Raw genomic sequence first — 15,840 nt, 5'->3', positions numbered from 1 at the left:
CGTGCCGTTTCCGTCCCCCCCGCCCCGGCGTGCACTAGGGTCCGCCGGGGGGGGGGCAGGGAGGGAGGGAGGGAGGGAGACACACACCCAGGTCAACTCTGGGAATGTGGGTGCAGTATACTGTCCCTAAGGATCTTGTGTTTTGCCACCTAATTAATTTTGGTTAATTAACTCTGCCCTGATAGCTGTCAGCAGCTCTGATGCAATGATCTACTAGCTCTTGGTACCAGTGCACAGTTACCCTGGGCTCTGGACCATGTTCTCCATCCTGGTGGCCCGGTCTATGGGCTAAGGCCAGGCAGGAAGAGATTGAAGTCCTCAGAGACATGCGGGCTTCCTGCTTGTCACCTCATTAGTTGTCTCTGCCAGAGGGAGCATTTGCTGTCTTTCTGAGCAGCTGGCATTGGAGGGAGGCTTCATCTGGGAGTGAATGAGCTGTAAGTGACTTGGACAGCATGGGGACAGAAGCTGGGTCACAAGTATAGGATGATCGGGTAACTCAGGGCAGGGAATTTACTGCAGGATCTGAATTCTGGCTGCTTCTGGACCCTGAAGTGTAGGACAGAAAAGCCTGGAAAATAGACAAGAAGACAGCTGGGGTCCATGTGGAGGCTTTATTGCTAAGAATAGAGATTTTCCTCTTCTTGAGCTAAAGCCTGGCTCACCTCAGAGGGCAAAGAAGTACTGGGAATGGGCTCAGCTGTCTGCCCTTCTTCCTAGCCCCCCATGCTCTGATCCTTGTGCTACAGTGGCTGAGCCCTCTTGTCCCCCCCAGAAGACAAGCTGTGGCTAAAACCCTATGTGGACCTCCAGGCCTATGAGGACCCTGCACAAGGAGCCTTAGACTTTGCCCAGGAACTGGACCCAGCCTGGCTGATTGTGGACACTGTCATAGGAGAAGGTAAGCCCTGCTGTGACCCCACCTGGTCCCCTCTGTGTGGTAGCACGTGGCTGCTACCAGATTCCTTTCTTTTAGCCTTGGGTTCCCACATGAACCCATTCCTTCTCTATCCTGTATCCTCCTTGAATTTCTATGCCCTGGAGCAGCTTCAGCCTCCTACACACTTTGCTCTGTGGTTATGGGGTTTCTGGTAAAGAATGTTAAACACACCATCTCTACCCATAGAGGTGTCACCATGCCAAGGTGCAGGTTGTTCTCAGAGGATTTCCAAAACAGGAGAGATTCAGAGTCTCCCTAAGTGAGCATTCTACCCCCATCAGGGGCCCAGTGTCCTTGGGCTGCCCCAATCCCCTGGGTCACCAAGGAAAATAGATCTCAACAGAGAACAAAGCTTGGTAGTGTCCTTGTCAGTGGTGCAACTGAGCCAGCAAGAGCTGTGACCAGGGAGCTCACTCACAGGAAACAGGCAGGCCTCCTGTTATTTGGGCAGTAGCCCTGGACCAACTTGTCTTTCATAAACAAAGTACATCTTTACTGAATACTTACTTAACATAAGCCAAGGAGCACGCTAGCCATGGAAGACAATACTGGATAGGTTGTAGGGCTTCATGCTGCTTCCAGACAGTTGCTTCTCTGGAAGGGCAATCTGAGCTGCGTCCTTCCTCAGATTTCCAATGAGGAGAAACTGGAGGACTGGAGGTGACACCACCTGATCATGGGATAGTCTGACTGCATCAAGCCACAACTTTATGTTCCTCTTACCTAGGGGAGTTTGGGGAAGTGTATCGGGGAGCCCTGAGACTCCCCAGCCAAGACTGCAAGACTGTGGCCATTAAGACCTTGAAAGACACATCCCCAGATGGCTACTGGTGGAATTTCCTTCGAGAGGCAACTATCATGGGCCAGTTCAACCACCCACACATTCTACACCTAGAAGGTGTCATCACAAAAAGTATGTGCAGTGGTCCCCAGGAACTGGAATGGAATGTGTAGGAGAGGGGCGGGAGCAGTGGAGGAGGGGGAGTAGGCCGCCAGTGGAGGAAAACCTGGGTCTCAGTGTGATGCATGTGTTGTGTCTCAGGAAAGCCGATCATGATCGTCACAGAATTTATGGAAAATGGAGCCCTGGATGCCTTTCTGAAGGTGAGATAGCAGAGGGGCAGTTCAGGAGGGGTCACACACCGTGGAGCCTCATGTCCTCCAGGAGACTTTTCATCCTCTGATATATGCATTCACCCTTCTACAGGAACGGGAGGACCAGCTAGCTCCTGGGCAGCTAGTGACTATGCTGCTGGGCATAGCATCAGGCATGAACTACCTCAGCGGCCACAATTATGTCCATAGAGACCTGGCTGCAAGGAACATCTTGGTGAATCAGAACTTGTGCTGCAAGGTATCTGACTTTGGCTTGACCCGTCTCCTGGATGACTTTGATGGCACCTACGAAACCCAGGTTAGAGCCCCCGACCACACTCACATGTGCACTTCATTTGTTGACCCCTGCACAAGTGTTAAGATTCCCTTTTCAGTTTTATACTAATCCGTGCCCTGTACCACCACTCTCCTGTGCAATGCCTTCACAGGGAGGAAAGATCCCCATCCGCTGGACAGCCCCAGAAGCTATTGCCCATCGGATCTTCACCACAGCCAGTGATGTGTGGAGCTTTGGGATTGTAATGTGGGAGGTGTTGAGTTTTGGCGACAAACCCTACGGGGAGATGAGCAATCAAGAGGTAAACCTGGACTATTTCCCCAAATCATCCCTAATATAACGCCTGTCTCTTCTGATCCTACCCCCCCCCCACGCCCATGGTCTTTTCCTATGAGTATTTCCTTCCAATTCCAACCTTTGGCACTATTTCCTGTGCTCCCTCCTCTGTTCCTTCTTTGCAATCCTGGTCAGGGTTGCTTATAGGTGACATCTCAATCATCTTGTATAAGAAGTTTTCTAGTGGCTCTATCTAACTTCCTACCTAGGCATCTCTCCGTCTCTTGCTACACAGGTAATGAAAAGCATTGAAGATGGGTACCGGTTGCCCCCTCCTGTGGACTGTCCTGCCCCTCTGTATGAACTCATGAAGAACTGCTGGGCTTACGATCGTGCCCGTCGGCCCCACTTCCTCCAGCTGCAGGCCCATCTGGAACAGCTGCTTACTGACCCCCATTCCCTAAGGACCATTGCCAACTTTGACCCTAGGTAAATATGTTCAAGAAGGATGGGAGTTTGGAGGTCAAATCTGGAAAAATAAGATGGGACATTCCATCCTATCCGCTGAGTGTTGGGCCCCGGGGAGCTCTGGACAGAATCCAGCATGAGACAGCACCCAGCCCATGGATTCTGGGAAAGCTCAGGCTAATGGAGGTGGGATCCAGCTACCATGATGGTAATCTGATGCAAGGTAAGAAGCAGAGAGCATGTATGATTCCCGGAGTTAGATCCAGATTACTCACTTCTCTATTCCCCCTGGAACATTTAGAGTCATTCTTGCTTGTCACCCCCACTATGTTAATTAATGACTGAGACCCCACCTCTGGTGTTCCTGTAGTCATCTGAAAATTGGGTGGGATATTTTCCTTTCCTCACATGTATATTCTCGGATGTGGGGGAAAGACTCAGAGATCTGACACATCTTGGAGGACATACTAGTACAGGCTCTTTGCTACAGCCTGGAACCTGCTCCTGAGAGCGTAGGCAGCTAGAGTAGGGTAGAGACCGGAAGGGAGTCTGAGGAGGCCTCTGACTACATGGCCAGTCTGGCTGAGGAACGACAGATCACAGACAGTACAGAATGATGGCAGCATCCAGGGCTGCAGCCCTGAGAACGGGAGGCAGCTGAGGTCAGGACAGAGGACCAGCCCTGCTAAGAAGGTAGCACTTTGTGAGAACAAGAACTGGTGACCAGTTTCCCAAAACTGTATTTCAAAACCATGGCCAGAATGTAGAGAATGAAGTGGAAGGAGGGAATCAAGTTGGGGAGCCAGGCAAGGCTGGGCTTTAAGTGCTTTATCGGGTAAGGCAGCTTGGTGTACTGGCCCGAGTAGCAAACCCACCATATATAACCTTGTTTCTGGGAGAAACTGTTTTCCACGTTCCAACTTTTGAGACTATCTTTTGGAGCACAACTCCCTCGGACGCTGGAGACTGTGTGTGCTAATCTTTCTGGAATGCTGGATATTTTTTTTCCCCCAGCAGATTTACTTTGCTAATGGTTTTTGGCTCTGGCTGGCTTTCCTACAGGAACACTCATTGTATTGTGGTTATCAGAGTGTGAGAATAACAGTCGGGGTTGAATATGGCAAGTGAGGGCTGCTCCTAGGTGGCCATCTTAGGAGAAGGGAGCATAGCACCTTGCTGTAGGCCTGTTCTCCTGCCTTCTGATTTATCTCAGTCAAGAAGCATTCATGTCTAAAGGATTCATTTCACCTAGGGATGGTCATGGCAACCACACTCTAGATCTACCCATAGAACAGGTCAGTCTGCTGCCTGCCTGCTACTTAGAGCGAGCAGAGCATACCAGGAAACAGGCCAGGAAGTAAGGTCAGGTAACAACCAGTTTATGTACAGAGCCTAGAAGAGCTATATGTAAGCATCTGACTCAGTGCTGGCTGTAACGTGGTGGCCCAGGCCAACCAGCTCCTGTACTTCAGGGGTACAAACAGGACATTGTTTCCCACAGGGTGACCCTGCGCCTGCCCAGCCTGAGCGGCTCTGACGGGATCCCTTATCGGAGTGTCTCTGAGTGGCTTGAATCCATACGCATGAAGCGTTACATCCTGCACTTCCGTTCGGCTGGGCTGGACACCATGGAGTGTGTGCTGGAGCTGACAGCTGAGTGAGAACTCTGGGGCCAGGCAGCACCAGTATGGGTATGGGAGGGTGGCTGAGGTCTGAGCCTCTCAACTCACAGCCTCCTTCCCTCTTCCACAGGGACCTGACGCAGATGGGAATCACATTGCCAGGGCACCAGAAACGCATTCTCTGCAGTATTCAAGGGTTTAAGGACTGAGCATCCACTGAAAAGATGCTCCAGCCCTCTGCCTGCCTCCATTAGCAAGGACAGGGCTACAGTCACTCCCTGGGCCTTTCCTTGGCCTACCAAATGTAGGCAATTGGTGCTGCTCCTGCCCAGTCAATAAGAACTCTGCCTTTGGACCAAGGAGCCTTTTGTTTATAAAGGGGGCGGGTGGGGTACAAGTGAAGGGGACTGTGGGTGGGTGGGTGCTGGGGGAGGGTTTAATATATATACTTACATATGCATTATCTATTTTTGTAAATAAACAGAGTTGAGTTTTCATCCCTCTCCTTGGTCTTTTTCACCATTGATTCCCTCTATTTCAACTCCAAGAGTTCAGGTATTATTAAAAAAAAAAAAAAACCAAGTACTAGCAACTCTGGAAAATAAGGTTTTATAATCTTAGCTGTGGCCGCAACCTAGCAGCACAGAGCGAGGTGTGTGTCCAGGCTGCTGGAGCCATGCTCCTGGAAGAGGGCTTCTACCCTCAGCAAGCACATTGCATAGGCTGCTCAGGCCAGCCAAGGGCATTGGTGCAGCAGTGAAAGCAGCAGCACTATATGTGACCCTTGGGTTGGGGACCTCAGGATGATGGGTGATCCCTGCAGAAGAGGCAAGGGTTGGAGCCCAGGGCTGGGCCTGAGCACCAGGACGGAGCCTCAGTACTTCTAGGCCATGTTGAGGCCCTGGGTCAGGGCACTTGAGACACAGGGGAGGGGTTTGGAATGCAGGGAGGGTGGAGGCATGGACTGGCCTCAGTGTGGGTGGTCCCCGGTGGGGGATGGACCTGTGGTCTGGAAGGTGGTTCATCCTCAACTCAGGTCTGGGCTCTAGCAGAGTGGCACTTCCGACAAAGGACATGGCCATCCAGAGGGAAACAGCCGTTGTCATCTGCCTCAATGGACAGGGCTTTCCCACAGTCCTGGAAAGAAGGAAAGGTGTGAGGAGCACTGTCCAGGAAGGTTCCCGCTTCACCCACCACTGTGCTGAAGCTGCTCCTGAAGGAAGACCAAGTGTGTCACAGGCTTAGGGCTGACGTCCAGACCTTGCATTGTCTTCCTGATCAGACTACCGTCCTGGCTCCATACCAGGCTTCTTCTGCAGGAGGAGTAAAGAGTCTGCAGGAAGCCTCCACACTGCCATCCCACTGTAGGACTGGAGCCTACCCCGCCCTATCCGCAAACCCACAACTCTTCCCACCCACTGGCAAGTCTCTTAGTTTTTCCAAGGCTCAAAGAGACCTCTGCAAGACAGAAGGGACAACTGACCTCACACTTGTAACACTTCATATGAAAGTTCTTGTCCAGCGCCACTACTCGCACAGTCTCATCTCGGCCAGGCTCGGGCATGATGGGCTCTGAGCAGACAGAGCACCTTGGAGCATATTGCCTAAAGGGTCAGAAAGCAGGGCCAGAAGGCTCAGCGGAGCCGGGCACCTCCGCCATTTATAGCCCTTAGGAGGGCACAGGATAAAGAGGGACAGGTTGTGTGGCCACAGGCAACACCTGCTTATTCCACACCTACGGGTGGAGCAAGTTCATGAGAAAGGCCAAAGGAACAAGTGGCGCGCACACACAGCAGGCCCTTATCAAGAGGAATTTCCTGCCTCTCTACTCACACAATAATACTCCATCTCCCACACCTCTGTCACAGGTGTTCGCTCCCACACCCTCACCCCACCCATACTTCAGTTTACCAGGAACCCTACCGAACGTGGGACACAAGATACCTGCATGCTGCATAGGTCTAGCTTGACCCCAGAGAAAGGAGAGGAATCCCAGTCACCCCCACAAAATCCCCTAGACATACAGTCCAAAATGGCGACAGACAATTTAGTTCTAGGAAAAAGTTAGCACTCCAAGCAGCTGCGCTCCAAAGGAACTTTGAGAACCCTGCTGGCATGTGAACCTAGCCACTCTAGGACCAACTGCTGAACACAAGGCACAGCCCAAGAAGCCCAAGGAGCCAAGACTAACGTGGAAGCAGCCTAAGGCCACAATTAGATCTATGGTCAGTGGCCGACCTATAGCCAGGTGGGAGCCTGGTTACAAGACAAAACAAGGCCGGAACAGAAAAGAGACACAACAGGTCCTCACTTGTGATAGTCAGGGACACAGTGGGGCTGATTGGCCTGGTCCACAATGAAGGAGGTGCCCTCCAGGGGACAGGAGCAGACCACACAGGTGAAGCACTGTGGGTGGTAGGCTTTGCCAGTGGCCCTCAGCATGCGGTCAGTGATGGGCTGCCCACAGGTGTTGCACTTCTCCAAAGTGTCCTGGAAGACAATCAGTAGGTTGTGAGGGAACCAGAGTATCCAAGTATCTTCCAAGATTCATCCAGACCCCCACAAACCGGAAGCCCCCAAAACACACTTACAGTGTAGCAGCCCTCACAGTACGGTGCTCCCTCCAGGCTATAGAACTGCTGTCCCTGCAGCTGCTGCTGACACTGATGGCATGTGAAGCAGGTGATATGGAACAGTTGTCCCAGTGCACGAACTGCAGGCTGTGCACGGGCCAGTGGCTGATTGCATTTGCCACAGGGCTCTGGGAAGACCAGAAAATTGCATCTCAACCAGAAGGACAGAAGCTCACAAGAGCTTTTGTAAGCTCGTGGCCAGCCAACACATCAACAGGTGAGGTGTCCCCGAAGAGTGGGTGCTGGACTCACCATTCACTGCCACGCTCTGCCTCTGAGGGTGTTCCATGTCCTGCATCAGCTGCTGGGTCAGCTGTTCCAACTCCTCCACCTCCTTCAGGGTCAAGGGGCCTGGGCCTCCAGGAGAGCGTACCTAAGAAAAAAAATCACCAATGTACTTTTCATGTTCTCTAAATCCTCCCAGATGGACCTACTGACCCTTTCTAACACTGAGACTCAGCTTTTACCTCCTTCCCTTGATGCTTGGTCTCAAGCTCCTCTCTCCCTGGCTCCCTTTCCTGACCCCTAGCAAAATACACAGGGGTAGGACTACCCTTAGCCTACATCTCCTACAGTGGGACATCTTCATTCATACAGTACAAACCCTTGCACCCCCAGACATTCAGTCAGGCCACAACTACGCAATGGAAAGCACACATACAGCAGCACCAAATACACCAGGCCACACCATCAACTTCACAGAGCATGCTCAGACAGCCCCCTTCCTCTGCCACAAATGCCACACTATGTGCACATGTGCATGCACACATGTACACACGCGCGTGCGCGCACGGACACACACACACACTCTCGAGTCCCACCTGCTGCCGAGTAGTGCATCAGCATGTGGATGTAACACACGTGGGAACATGTTAAACCCTCAAAATCTGTATGTAGGGGCCCAGCCCTCAGCTTTTCAAACAGACACCCTGATCTCAGTGAGGGTTTTCTAGTCTACCTGATCCTTGTCATTCCCCAGTAAGTCTCCAGGGGAGAGCAAAAGGCCCATTCCTAAGCCAGCCCACTCCTCCTATGTAGAAGACCTCGAGGGCTAATGACTGTAGAGGGGAGAGAATATCCTTCAGTTAAGGGCAAGAACATGAGAGACTGTATGACCTGCACCAGCATGTCTGGGTGAGTCTAGTCTATTGCAGGATTACATGTACTCAGGGAGCTGTGGCCTCGAATCATCTTCTGGTGCCTTCACCCTTCCACCTCTGGCGCCCTTCCCCATCTCCTCTTACCCTCCATCCTCAGAACTGTATTCAGAGCTCACCTGCCATGCTGTACCTTCCCAAGGCAAGCACAAAAGTCACCTTCTCTAAGACTGACTCCTGCAGTATCCTACTCCTCACTAACAGGAGTCCTTGAATGCAGCTGCTCCTCTCCACCTTTGTCTACTTCCAAGTTCCCTTCCCTGCCCTTGGAGGACAGGGAAACGGACTCAGGTCATCCGTGCTCTCTAGTAAATGCTACTATAAATGGCCGTTCCCATCTTTGGAAGGATAAACTTCTCAACCGCACGTCTCCCTGTGGGTACCCTTGTCCTTCCTGCAGGACGCTATCAGCTGCTGCCTTCTCTGCCAGCCAGCAGCAATGTCACTGTTCAACTCCCTTGGCTGCAAAATTCTCTTCTTCCATATCTTCTACCTCAGGACATCTTGGGCCCATGCTTATCAGCAGTTTGGTCCCAAGATCCTCCCCAACTATCCCCACCTCTCCTTTCACCACCCATACTACTAACAGCCTAACAGAAGGTCTTGAGTGTTCCAGGGCCTGCCCTTGTGCCTTGTCGATCAAGTGCCTAGACTGGCTTGGTCACTAGCTTTTTCAACAAAGGCCTCCTCTACCACCCTAGGCTATCTGGCCCAATCTCTAACCCTGGGCCACAGAACTGCCTGTTTCCTGTTTTGCCTCTACACTGCAGAAAGTAGGTGGAGAGACCACTGAACACTGCAGAACTCCCAAAACTCTGCAGCACCTGCCACACCCTCCCACCCTCCAGCCCCAGCTTCTCTGGTATTTGGATCTGCCAGATTCCCAGTTGCCTTCCCCAGGGCAGCTGTTCCAAACCTTTTCCATCTCCCTGAGCCCCCAAGAGCTTCACCCCCTCCCTCACACGCACCGATGACCTCACCGCCTAAATGCCTGGCGTCTAGCCAGTGTAACTTCCCTCATCCTTCTTTCTCTCCAATCAAACACTGTGTGTCACCCTGTCCTTCCTCCCTCCAGTGCCTCTGGGATCAATTGCTGCTCTCAGAGATCTCTGGCCTCTTCCATACTGGCTTCTGCCTCCTGAATGAAATGTGAAATGTGTATTTGGACTCTCCTCCCCTAAACACAGAGAGAGAGAAAGAGAGAGAGAGAGGGAGAGAGAAAGGGAAGGAGGGAGGGAAGGAGTGGGAGGAGGGAGGGAGGGAGAGAAAGGGAGAGGGACTCACACTACAGTCTGACTTGAACTCATAGCAATCCTCCTGCCTCAACTTTCCATGCTCTGTATCTTATAGGCCACCATACTCAACTTCCCTGCCAAACGTTGAGATCAGAAGACACTGCCAACTTCCATGTTTCCACCAACTACTCACTCAACTTTGTTACCACCATATGGCACAAACAGTCCCGAGGCCATCTACAAAGTCCTAAGAGTCAAACCTCTGCTTATGAGTCCTGCTTCCTCAACCCACAATGAAGATCCCCCAAGGTCACGTCATCCACTTCTAAGAATCCCATCCTGGGATCTTCCTCCATCTTCTTTGCACGGCACAAGGTGGCCCACGGTCCCTGAGGCTCTTAACTTCCTGCTATGGAATTCTTGGAAGACTTGTCAACTACCATATATACATGGTATGTATGACTGTGCACACACCTCTAGCTCGAGGCTTGTCCTTGCATTACAGTCCCACATTAGCTGAATGAGAGCTGAAGGCAAGCCTGTTGCACAACATACTGACACCAGGACCCCTCCTCTTCCCGTCCAAACCATTTCCCCTTCTGCACTTCTCTATTTTGTCTGGAACACTGTCACTGCTCAGCATACCCAGGCTCTGAGCCTTCCTGGCATTTGTGTTCTCCCATCCCAGCTTCTATCAGCTGCCACCTCCTATAGGCTCGTCCTTCAGAATAGCTCTCATCCACGGATCGTATTTCTCACTGCAACTACTGCAACTAACACTACTGTGGCCCAGGAGTCAACTCATAGGCCTCACCGGTCACTCTACCTCTAATATGCATCTCAGCTGGGAAAGCTTTTCCTTTCACCAGTCCTCCTGGCCAAACTGCACACAACTGAGAAACCGTCAGTGATTCTCCAATATGCACAAGCTTCCTATTGGACATTTCTGTTTGCTAGTATTTCTACCAATCTCAAGTCCGGCTCAAAGTCTGTCCTGTAGGAGCCTTGTGCTTTCTGTTCTCTAAACAGCCCTCACACGTTCGTACCCTGGAATTTCCCACAAGCTCTTCCCACCTAATGCTATTCTCAGTCCTTTCTGGATTCTGGAGTCCTCAAGGACTTGAAGGCAGACCAACCTCGTGAGGCTGGTCCTAAGTTTGCCAGTTCGCATGTTGGCTCATAGTTTCAAATCCCTGTAACGCATAGATTCTGAGCAACACTTATTCCTACACTGTGTCTGAGTACATACAGTCATTTAGTTACCAGAGAGCCAGAAGGTCCCTTCAACTCAGAACTTTCCCTGAACTAACAAGCAACAACTGTACTGTCTGTTTCTATTTTGAGCTTTTATGTGCTAGACTAAGAAGATAAGCTAACTTGCTCTTCACCATTGTTTGGGATGGGTAGCTATTTCAAAGATGGAGGGGGGGGAGGCTCAAAGTTCAGCCAATTTTACTAGGGTCCAAAAACTTGTGAAAAACAGACTAGACATCTACCCTAGACCTGTGACTTCAGAAGACTGAACCTGTTGGAGAGGTCTCTCTTGCCCATAGTCCCAGCCTTCAGAGCACAGAGCAGTGCCTGGCACTCAGCTGATGCTGGCCCAGGAAGTGTTTACTGGTGCTGACTATACTTTTATCTCTAGATGGGCCCTCAGGCAATGAAAGTGCTCAGAAAATCCAGGAGCCTAGGGATTAAGTCAAGGGCCAAGAATGGGAAAAACTAAGGTTGGGCTAGTGATCTCATTCTCCCCTTTAACATTCTGGGGCAGAGGCACAATGGAAAGTTGTACCCTCCTACTTCTAAGCCCCAGCTGCTCTACTGATTGACCCAGACCCTAGCTAGGCCCAGACTTCCTCCAGAAGAACTTTCTCTCTGCCCTGCCAGATAACCCTATACTTCCCCCATGCCACACCCACTCTGGCTCCTCTGGTTCTCTACCCCACCCTCACCCTCTTGCCCTTTTTTCTGCAGTCCTACTTCATCCAGCCCCTGGCCTCAGCCTGTGGCTTCCTCACCTGGTTTTGGTTTTGAGCTGGTGGAGGCTGTGGGTGCTGCTTCTCTTGAACTACAGGCTTCTCCTTCTGCTGAGCATAGGTGAAACTAGGGGGCTGAGGGGAGCCTGTGCCCACAGAAGAAGGAGCTTCCGGAGGCACCATTTTTTGATTGGGCTGTGGCCCAGGTCCACTCGGAGCACCAGGGCTGAACTTGGAAACCACGGGAGTAAATTTAGGAGCCACTGGAGCAAACTTAGGTGCTGGAGTTGGAGCCTGAGAAAGGGGACCTCGGGGCTGTGTATTAGCAGAAGACATAGGCTGGGATTGGACATGGGGCTTGGCCTGAGGCTGGACATGGAGCTGGACCTGAGGCTTAGCCTGCGGCTGAGGTGGTGGCTGGGAGCTAGAAGGAGTCTTCCAAGGAGGTAAGGGTGCTGTGCCCCCAGGGGCAGGCTTGGTACTAGGCTTGGGAACAAATGGAGTGGCAACTGGTGGGGGTACATATCCAGACGACACCTGCAAGGAGAAGCAGAAGAGGAGAGAAATGCACTTAGAGGAGGTTGTCATCTCTTCCTTGTGTTCCCTCCTCTCCTTCTAGGCCCAGACTTTCCTACTGTCACACCCCTTACCCGGGCTTTGAAGGGATCGTTCTTGGTCATGTCATCCAGCAGTGAGGACAGAGAGTCGATCTCCAGGTCAATACTGCTCACTTTCTCCCTGGGCTAAAGGGTCAGGGGTCAGAGCACCCATCCCAGTTTTCCCTTGTCACCCCACTCCCATCGGGGGAGAGTTAAAGACTCCTCTCCATCCCATGGAGGTGTCCCCCACCCCATCTTCAGCAAAGCTGCCCTCCAAGTCCTCCCTACCTGCGGTGGGAGCTGGGTAGGGGCCTCAGGCCCTCCCTCCTCCTCCAGTGGAGGTGGAGGGGAGGGGAAGATGTCCTCCTCCAGAGGGGCAGGGGGGAATGGTTCCTCGATCATCGGGGGAGGTGGAGGTGGAAAGGCACCTCCCAGGGCACCCTCTGAGTCGTCGCCCTCCCCAATAAGGGGAGGAGGGGGCAAAGGAAAGTCTGGGTAGGAAGGAGAGAGAAGGCTATCAGTACCGACCCTCTTTACTCCTTTCCTCAGCCGACTGTTTTAACCCCCTAATCCAAGAACTCTTTTCTGCATTCCAAGAGTATGTGCGGACCATAACGAGGGGCTCAAGATGCCCTGGGAGAAGCAGGTCGAGTGAGAACGAGCTAGGTTGAAGAACCGTGCAGCTCCCGTTACACTTCAGAGAACGGATCCAGAGGGGAAGATTCCTGGCCCACATTCCCGCCTCCTACCCCCAGGCGGGAGACTTGGAACAGTCCCAAGGGTCCTGGCTCCCAGCCAGGAGCTCCAAGATGAGGTAAGAACATCTGCTCAGGACAGGGTAGCCACCCAGCGCCCAGCCCCCTCCGCAACAGCCTTTCCAGACAACCCCAAATTCCCCAAACCACCGGCCTCCCCTACCTGGTGCCCGAGAAGGATCAGGCCCCCAGATCCCAGCCTCATACCTTCCGGGGGCGGTGGGGGGATCTCGCCCACCCGGCCCATCTGTGCTCTCTGGGCCCCGGCTGCCACAGGAGGCTCGCTGTCCCCAGGCCGGAAAGGATTCACTTTAGGCTTCGGGGCCACAACCGGGGCGAACTTCTTTTGTGGGGCGTAAAACGCGGGGGCCGAGACGGAGACGGAGATCGCGGGAGGCGGGCGGGGGGCCGCCATGGCCAGGCCGGGCTGCTGGGGGGGTGGGTCAGGTTACGGCAGAGCGGTGCGGGGCTGACACTCGGTCCAAGAGCCCCTCGGTGATCCCGCCCGCCCCTCCCCGCGTCCCCTTCTCGGGGGGCGACGGAGCTTCTCCCCCGCGCCTCACCGCGCGCAGGAGCGTGAGAGCCGCGTCTCGGGTGACCGCCTCGGCGCCGAGTCCGCGGACTCTGCGTCCCGGTCCGGAGCAGCTTCTAGCCAAGCGGGGAGGGACGACGAGCAAGGGAAGGGAGGGAGGGGGCGGGGAGAGAGCGGCGCCCAGACCATACAAGGAGCGGCCCGGAGAGGGGGCGGGGAGAGCTCGGGGAGGGAGGACCAGGCAGGAAACTCCCCCAGGAAGGGGCCCGGGTCCTGCCCCGGGCTCCAGGCTCTGCAAAGGTCCGCCTGCGGCCTCTCTACTCACCACCGCCCCCGCCGGGCACAGACTACCCTTCCCCAGCACAGGCCTCTGATGTCATTTCCTGACCTGCCACCTACCCCCCTTCCCCCCTCCCGACCCGCGAGTGCTGGAGAACTGACTCACCGTCCGCACTCCGGGCTGAGCAGGCCGGCGAGTATCCCAGAGGTCCCGAAGCGGCTCAGTCCCGCTTCCCCGGCCTGCCTGCTATTGACGGACCCCGCCCCTCCCCGCAGCTTCAGCTCGGCGTCCCACGTGTCCTGTGGGTCAGTCCCGGAACGCAGAACCGGGATGGGACCCTACTCCTGGATGAGCGGGGATGGTGAGGGGACGTTTCGTCCTGCGGGCACTCGGCTGCCAGACCGGCCTTCTGTAACCCACTAGTGTGTGAACAGGAGCCTTAGCGCTCTAGGGGAAATGCTAACTTCCTGAGCTACGCAGCCTCGTAAGGCTTCTAGGAATTCGCCTAGCCCTAGAACCGCCTGCAAATGTATTGCCCCCGGGGAGAGTGTCCACCGCTTTGAGTCCAGGAATGGAGATACAAGGGCAAAGTCAGGTTGAGCGGTCTAACAATCTAGGAAGACCCAGATAGCCTCCGGGGACTAGTCCTTGAGGATCCCTTCAGCAAGCCTTTCCCAGTCCCTCAAGAGCCTTTGGGTTGTCAGCGGCCCCCGGGACACAAAGCTCGGTGGAGCCCCCCACTGGTCCAGCCGGATTCCTCAGCCTGAGACTGTGCCCCAGGCTACATAAAAGAGATCTGAGAAAACCGGTGTCTGCTTTTCTTACTTTCTGAATCTCCCTTCCCTTCCTTTCCCTTCCCTTTCCTTCCTTTTCTCCCTTCTTTTTTTTTGTAAAACTACACACGGAAACTTCGTCCAAATTATAGAGTTACTCGTTAGGTCCTCTAGTCCAATATCCAACCCTCGAGGGCTTCCTTTGGTTTTACCCTGTCATCCCCGGCTGAGCTTCTGACTATTCTCTGAGTTTCCAACCCTTGGCGCTCTGTATCTGCTGCACCCTACTGTCCAGAAACCTTGAACTATGCTTCAGGGGCATGCAAACTAACTCCATGAACTTTGGATAAGAGACTGAGGATGTTACCTGGAAAGATGGCCCCAGGGATTGCACTTAGGTCAGAGTTAATTAACCCCATTGGCAAAGATGGAGTACAGGGTGAGGCCAGGAAACCCACTTTCCAACCCAGCGGACAGGTTTCTTCATTCCTTCGGTTTCATTGCCGACATTGTAAATGGGATGGCATTTAATTCATTTGCCTCCTGCTTTATGGGAAGAAATAGATAACATGCCATGCCTGAAAATTCTATGTAGTTCTCAGTATTCCCTCCGTGCAAGGCCCAGGCTGGAAAGAACGGAAATTTCCAGCCAGTTAACCTAGGCAGCTTTCCCTCACATACTCCCTTCTAGTTTGCCAGGCAGGTTTAATGTGTCTTAGAAGATTCAGTGCCCTTTCCTTCCGTCAACCTTAAGTCTTGAGTCATACCTATGACTATACATTCATCATCTTTCCAAGCCCCACTCTTCTCTGTCATATTAATGTTTCCATCTCCAGTGTTTTTTGCATTGCATGTGTGACCATATATGAAACAAAGTGCTCAGGTATACACACCCTAACATGCACGAGCTGGTCCTAGGCTTGCTCCTATGAAGATCTGTTAGAAATTTGATACTGGATTTGCTTTTGTGTGTTAGAGATTGTTTCTGGGGCTTTTCAGACCAAGAGTCATCATCATCCTTCCAAAATATGCCTGTGTGGGGAAATGGAGTTTCCAGATAACTTTATAAGAGTAAAAAGCCACCTACCCTCTAATAGCCTCTTTAAGGAACATCGAAAAATAGAGTATGTGTAATTGTTGGCAGCTGAACCTATTTATAAGTCAAGAATAGGAGAGTGTGTAGGCAGACTCGATTTCACAG

At 52.9% G+C, this 15,840-nt stretch overlaps 2 protein-coding genes across 7 annotated transcripts in view; one reads left to right on the top strand and one right to left on the bottom strand.

The window, feature by feature from the left end:
- Epha1 (EPH receptor A1) overlaps window positions 1–5,101 on the top strand; it is a 14,912-nt gene extending 9,811 nt beyond the window's left edge. For 5 of the 6 annotated variants that reach the window (XM_028776442.1, XM_028776443.1, XM_028776447.1 and 2 more), the window contains 8 exons: window positions 776–901; window positions 1,668–1,853; window positions 1,983–2,044; window positions 2,148–2,354; window positions 2,485–2,634; window positions 2,905–3,098; window positions 4,579–4,734; window positions 4,830–5,101. In XM_028776442.1, coding sequence (XP_028632275.1) covers window positions 776–901; window positions 1,668–1,853; window positions 1,983–2,044; window positions 2,148–2,354; window positions 2,485–2,634; window positions 2,905–3,098; window positions 4,579–4,734; window positions 4,830–4,908 — 1,160 coding nt within the window. In that variant the 3' untranslated portion in view covers window positions 4,909–5,101. The remainder of the gene's footprint in view (window positions 1–775; window positions 902–1,667; window positions 1,854–1,982; window positions 2,045–2,147; window positions 2,355–2,484; window positions 2,635–2,904; window positions 3,099–4,578; window positions 4,735–4,829) is intronic. The other variant, XM_028776444.1, reaches the window with a different exon arrangement.
- A 191-nt stretch (window positions 5,102–5,292) lies between these two features.
- On the bottom strand, window positions 5,293–13,904 carry Zyx (zyxin). The gene is made up of 10 exons (XM_028776449.1): window positions 13,618–13,904; window positions 13,262–13,481; window positions 12,588–12,790; window positions 12,351–12,443; window positions 11,743–12,237; window positions 7,585–7,705; window positions 7,291–7,460; window positions 7,011–7,189; window positions 6,183–6,303; window positions 5,293–5,836 (listed from the first exon to the last, which is right to left on the bottom strand). Exons 2-10 carry the CDS (start codon window positions 13,467–13,469, stop codon window positions 5,732–5,734), a joined length of 1,695 nt encoding a protein of 564 aa, XP_028632282.1. The 5' UTR covers window positions 13,470–13,481; window positions 13,618–13,904; the 3' UTR covers window positions 5,293–5,731.
- Window positions 13,905–15,840: the final 1,936 nt, after the last annotated feature.

The sequence above is a fragment of the Grammomys surdaster genome, unplaced genomic scaffold, assembly GCF_004785775.1.
Source record: "Grammomys surdaster isolate TR1022 unplaced genomic scaffold, NIH_TR_1.0 269, whole genome shotgun sequence".
NCBI classification, from domain to species: Eukaryota; Metazoa; Chordata; class Mammalia; order Rodentia; family Muridae; genus Grammomys; species Grammomys surdaster.
This window is presented reverse-complemented; position numbering and strand designations above follow the sequence as displayed.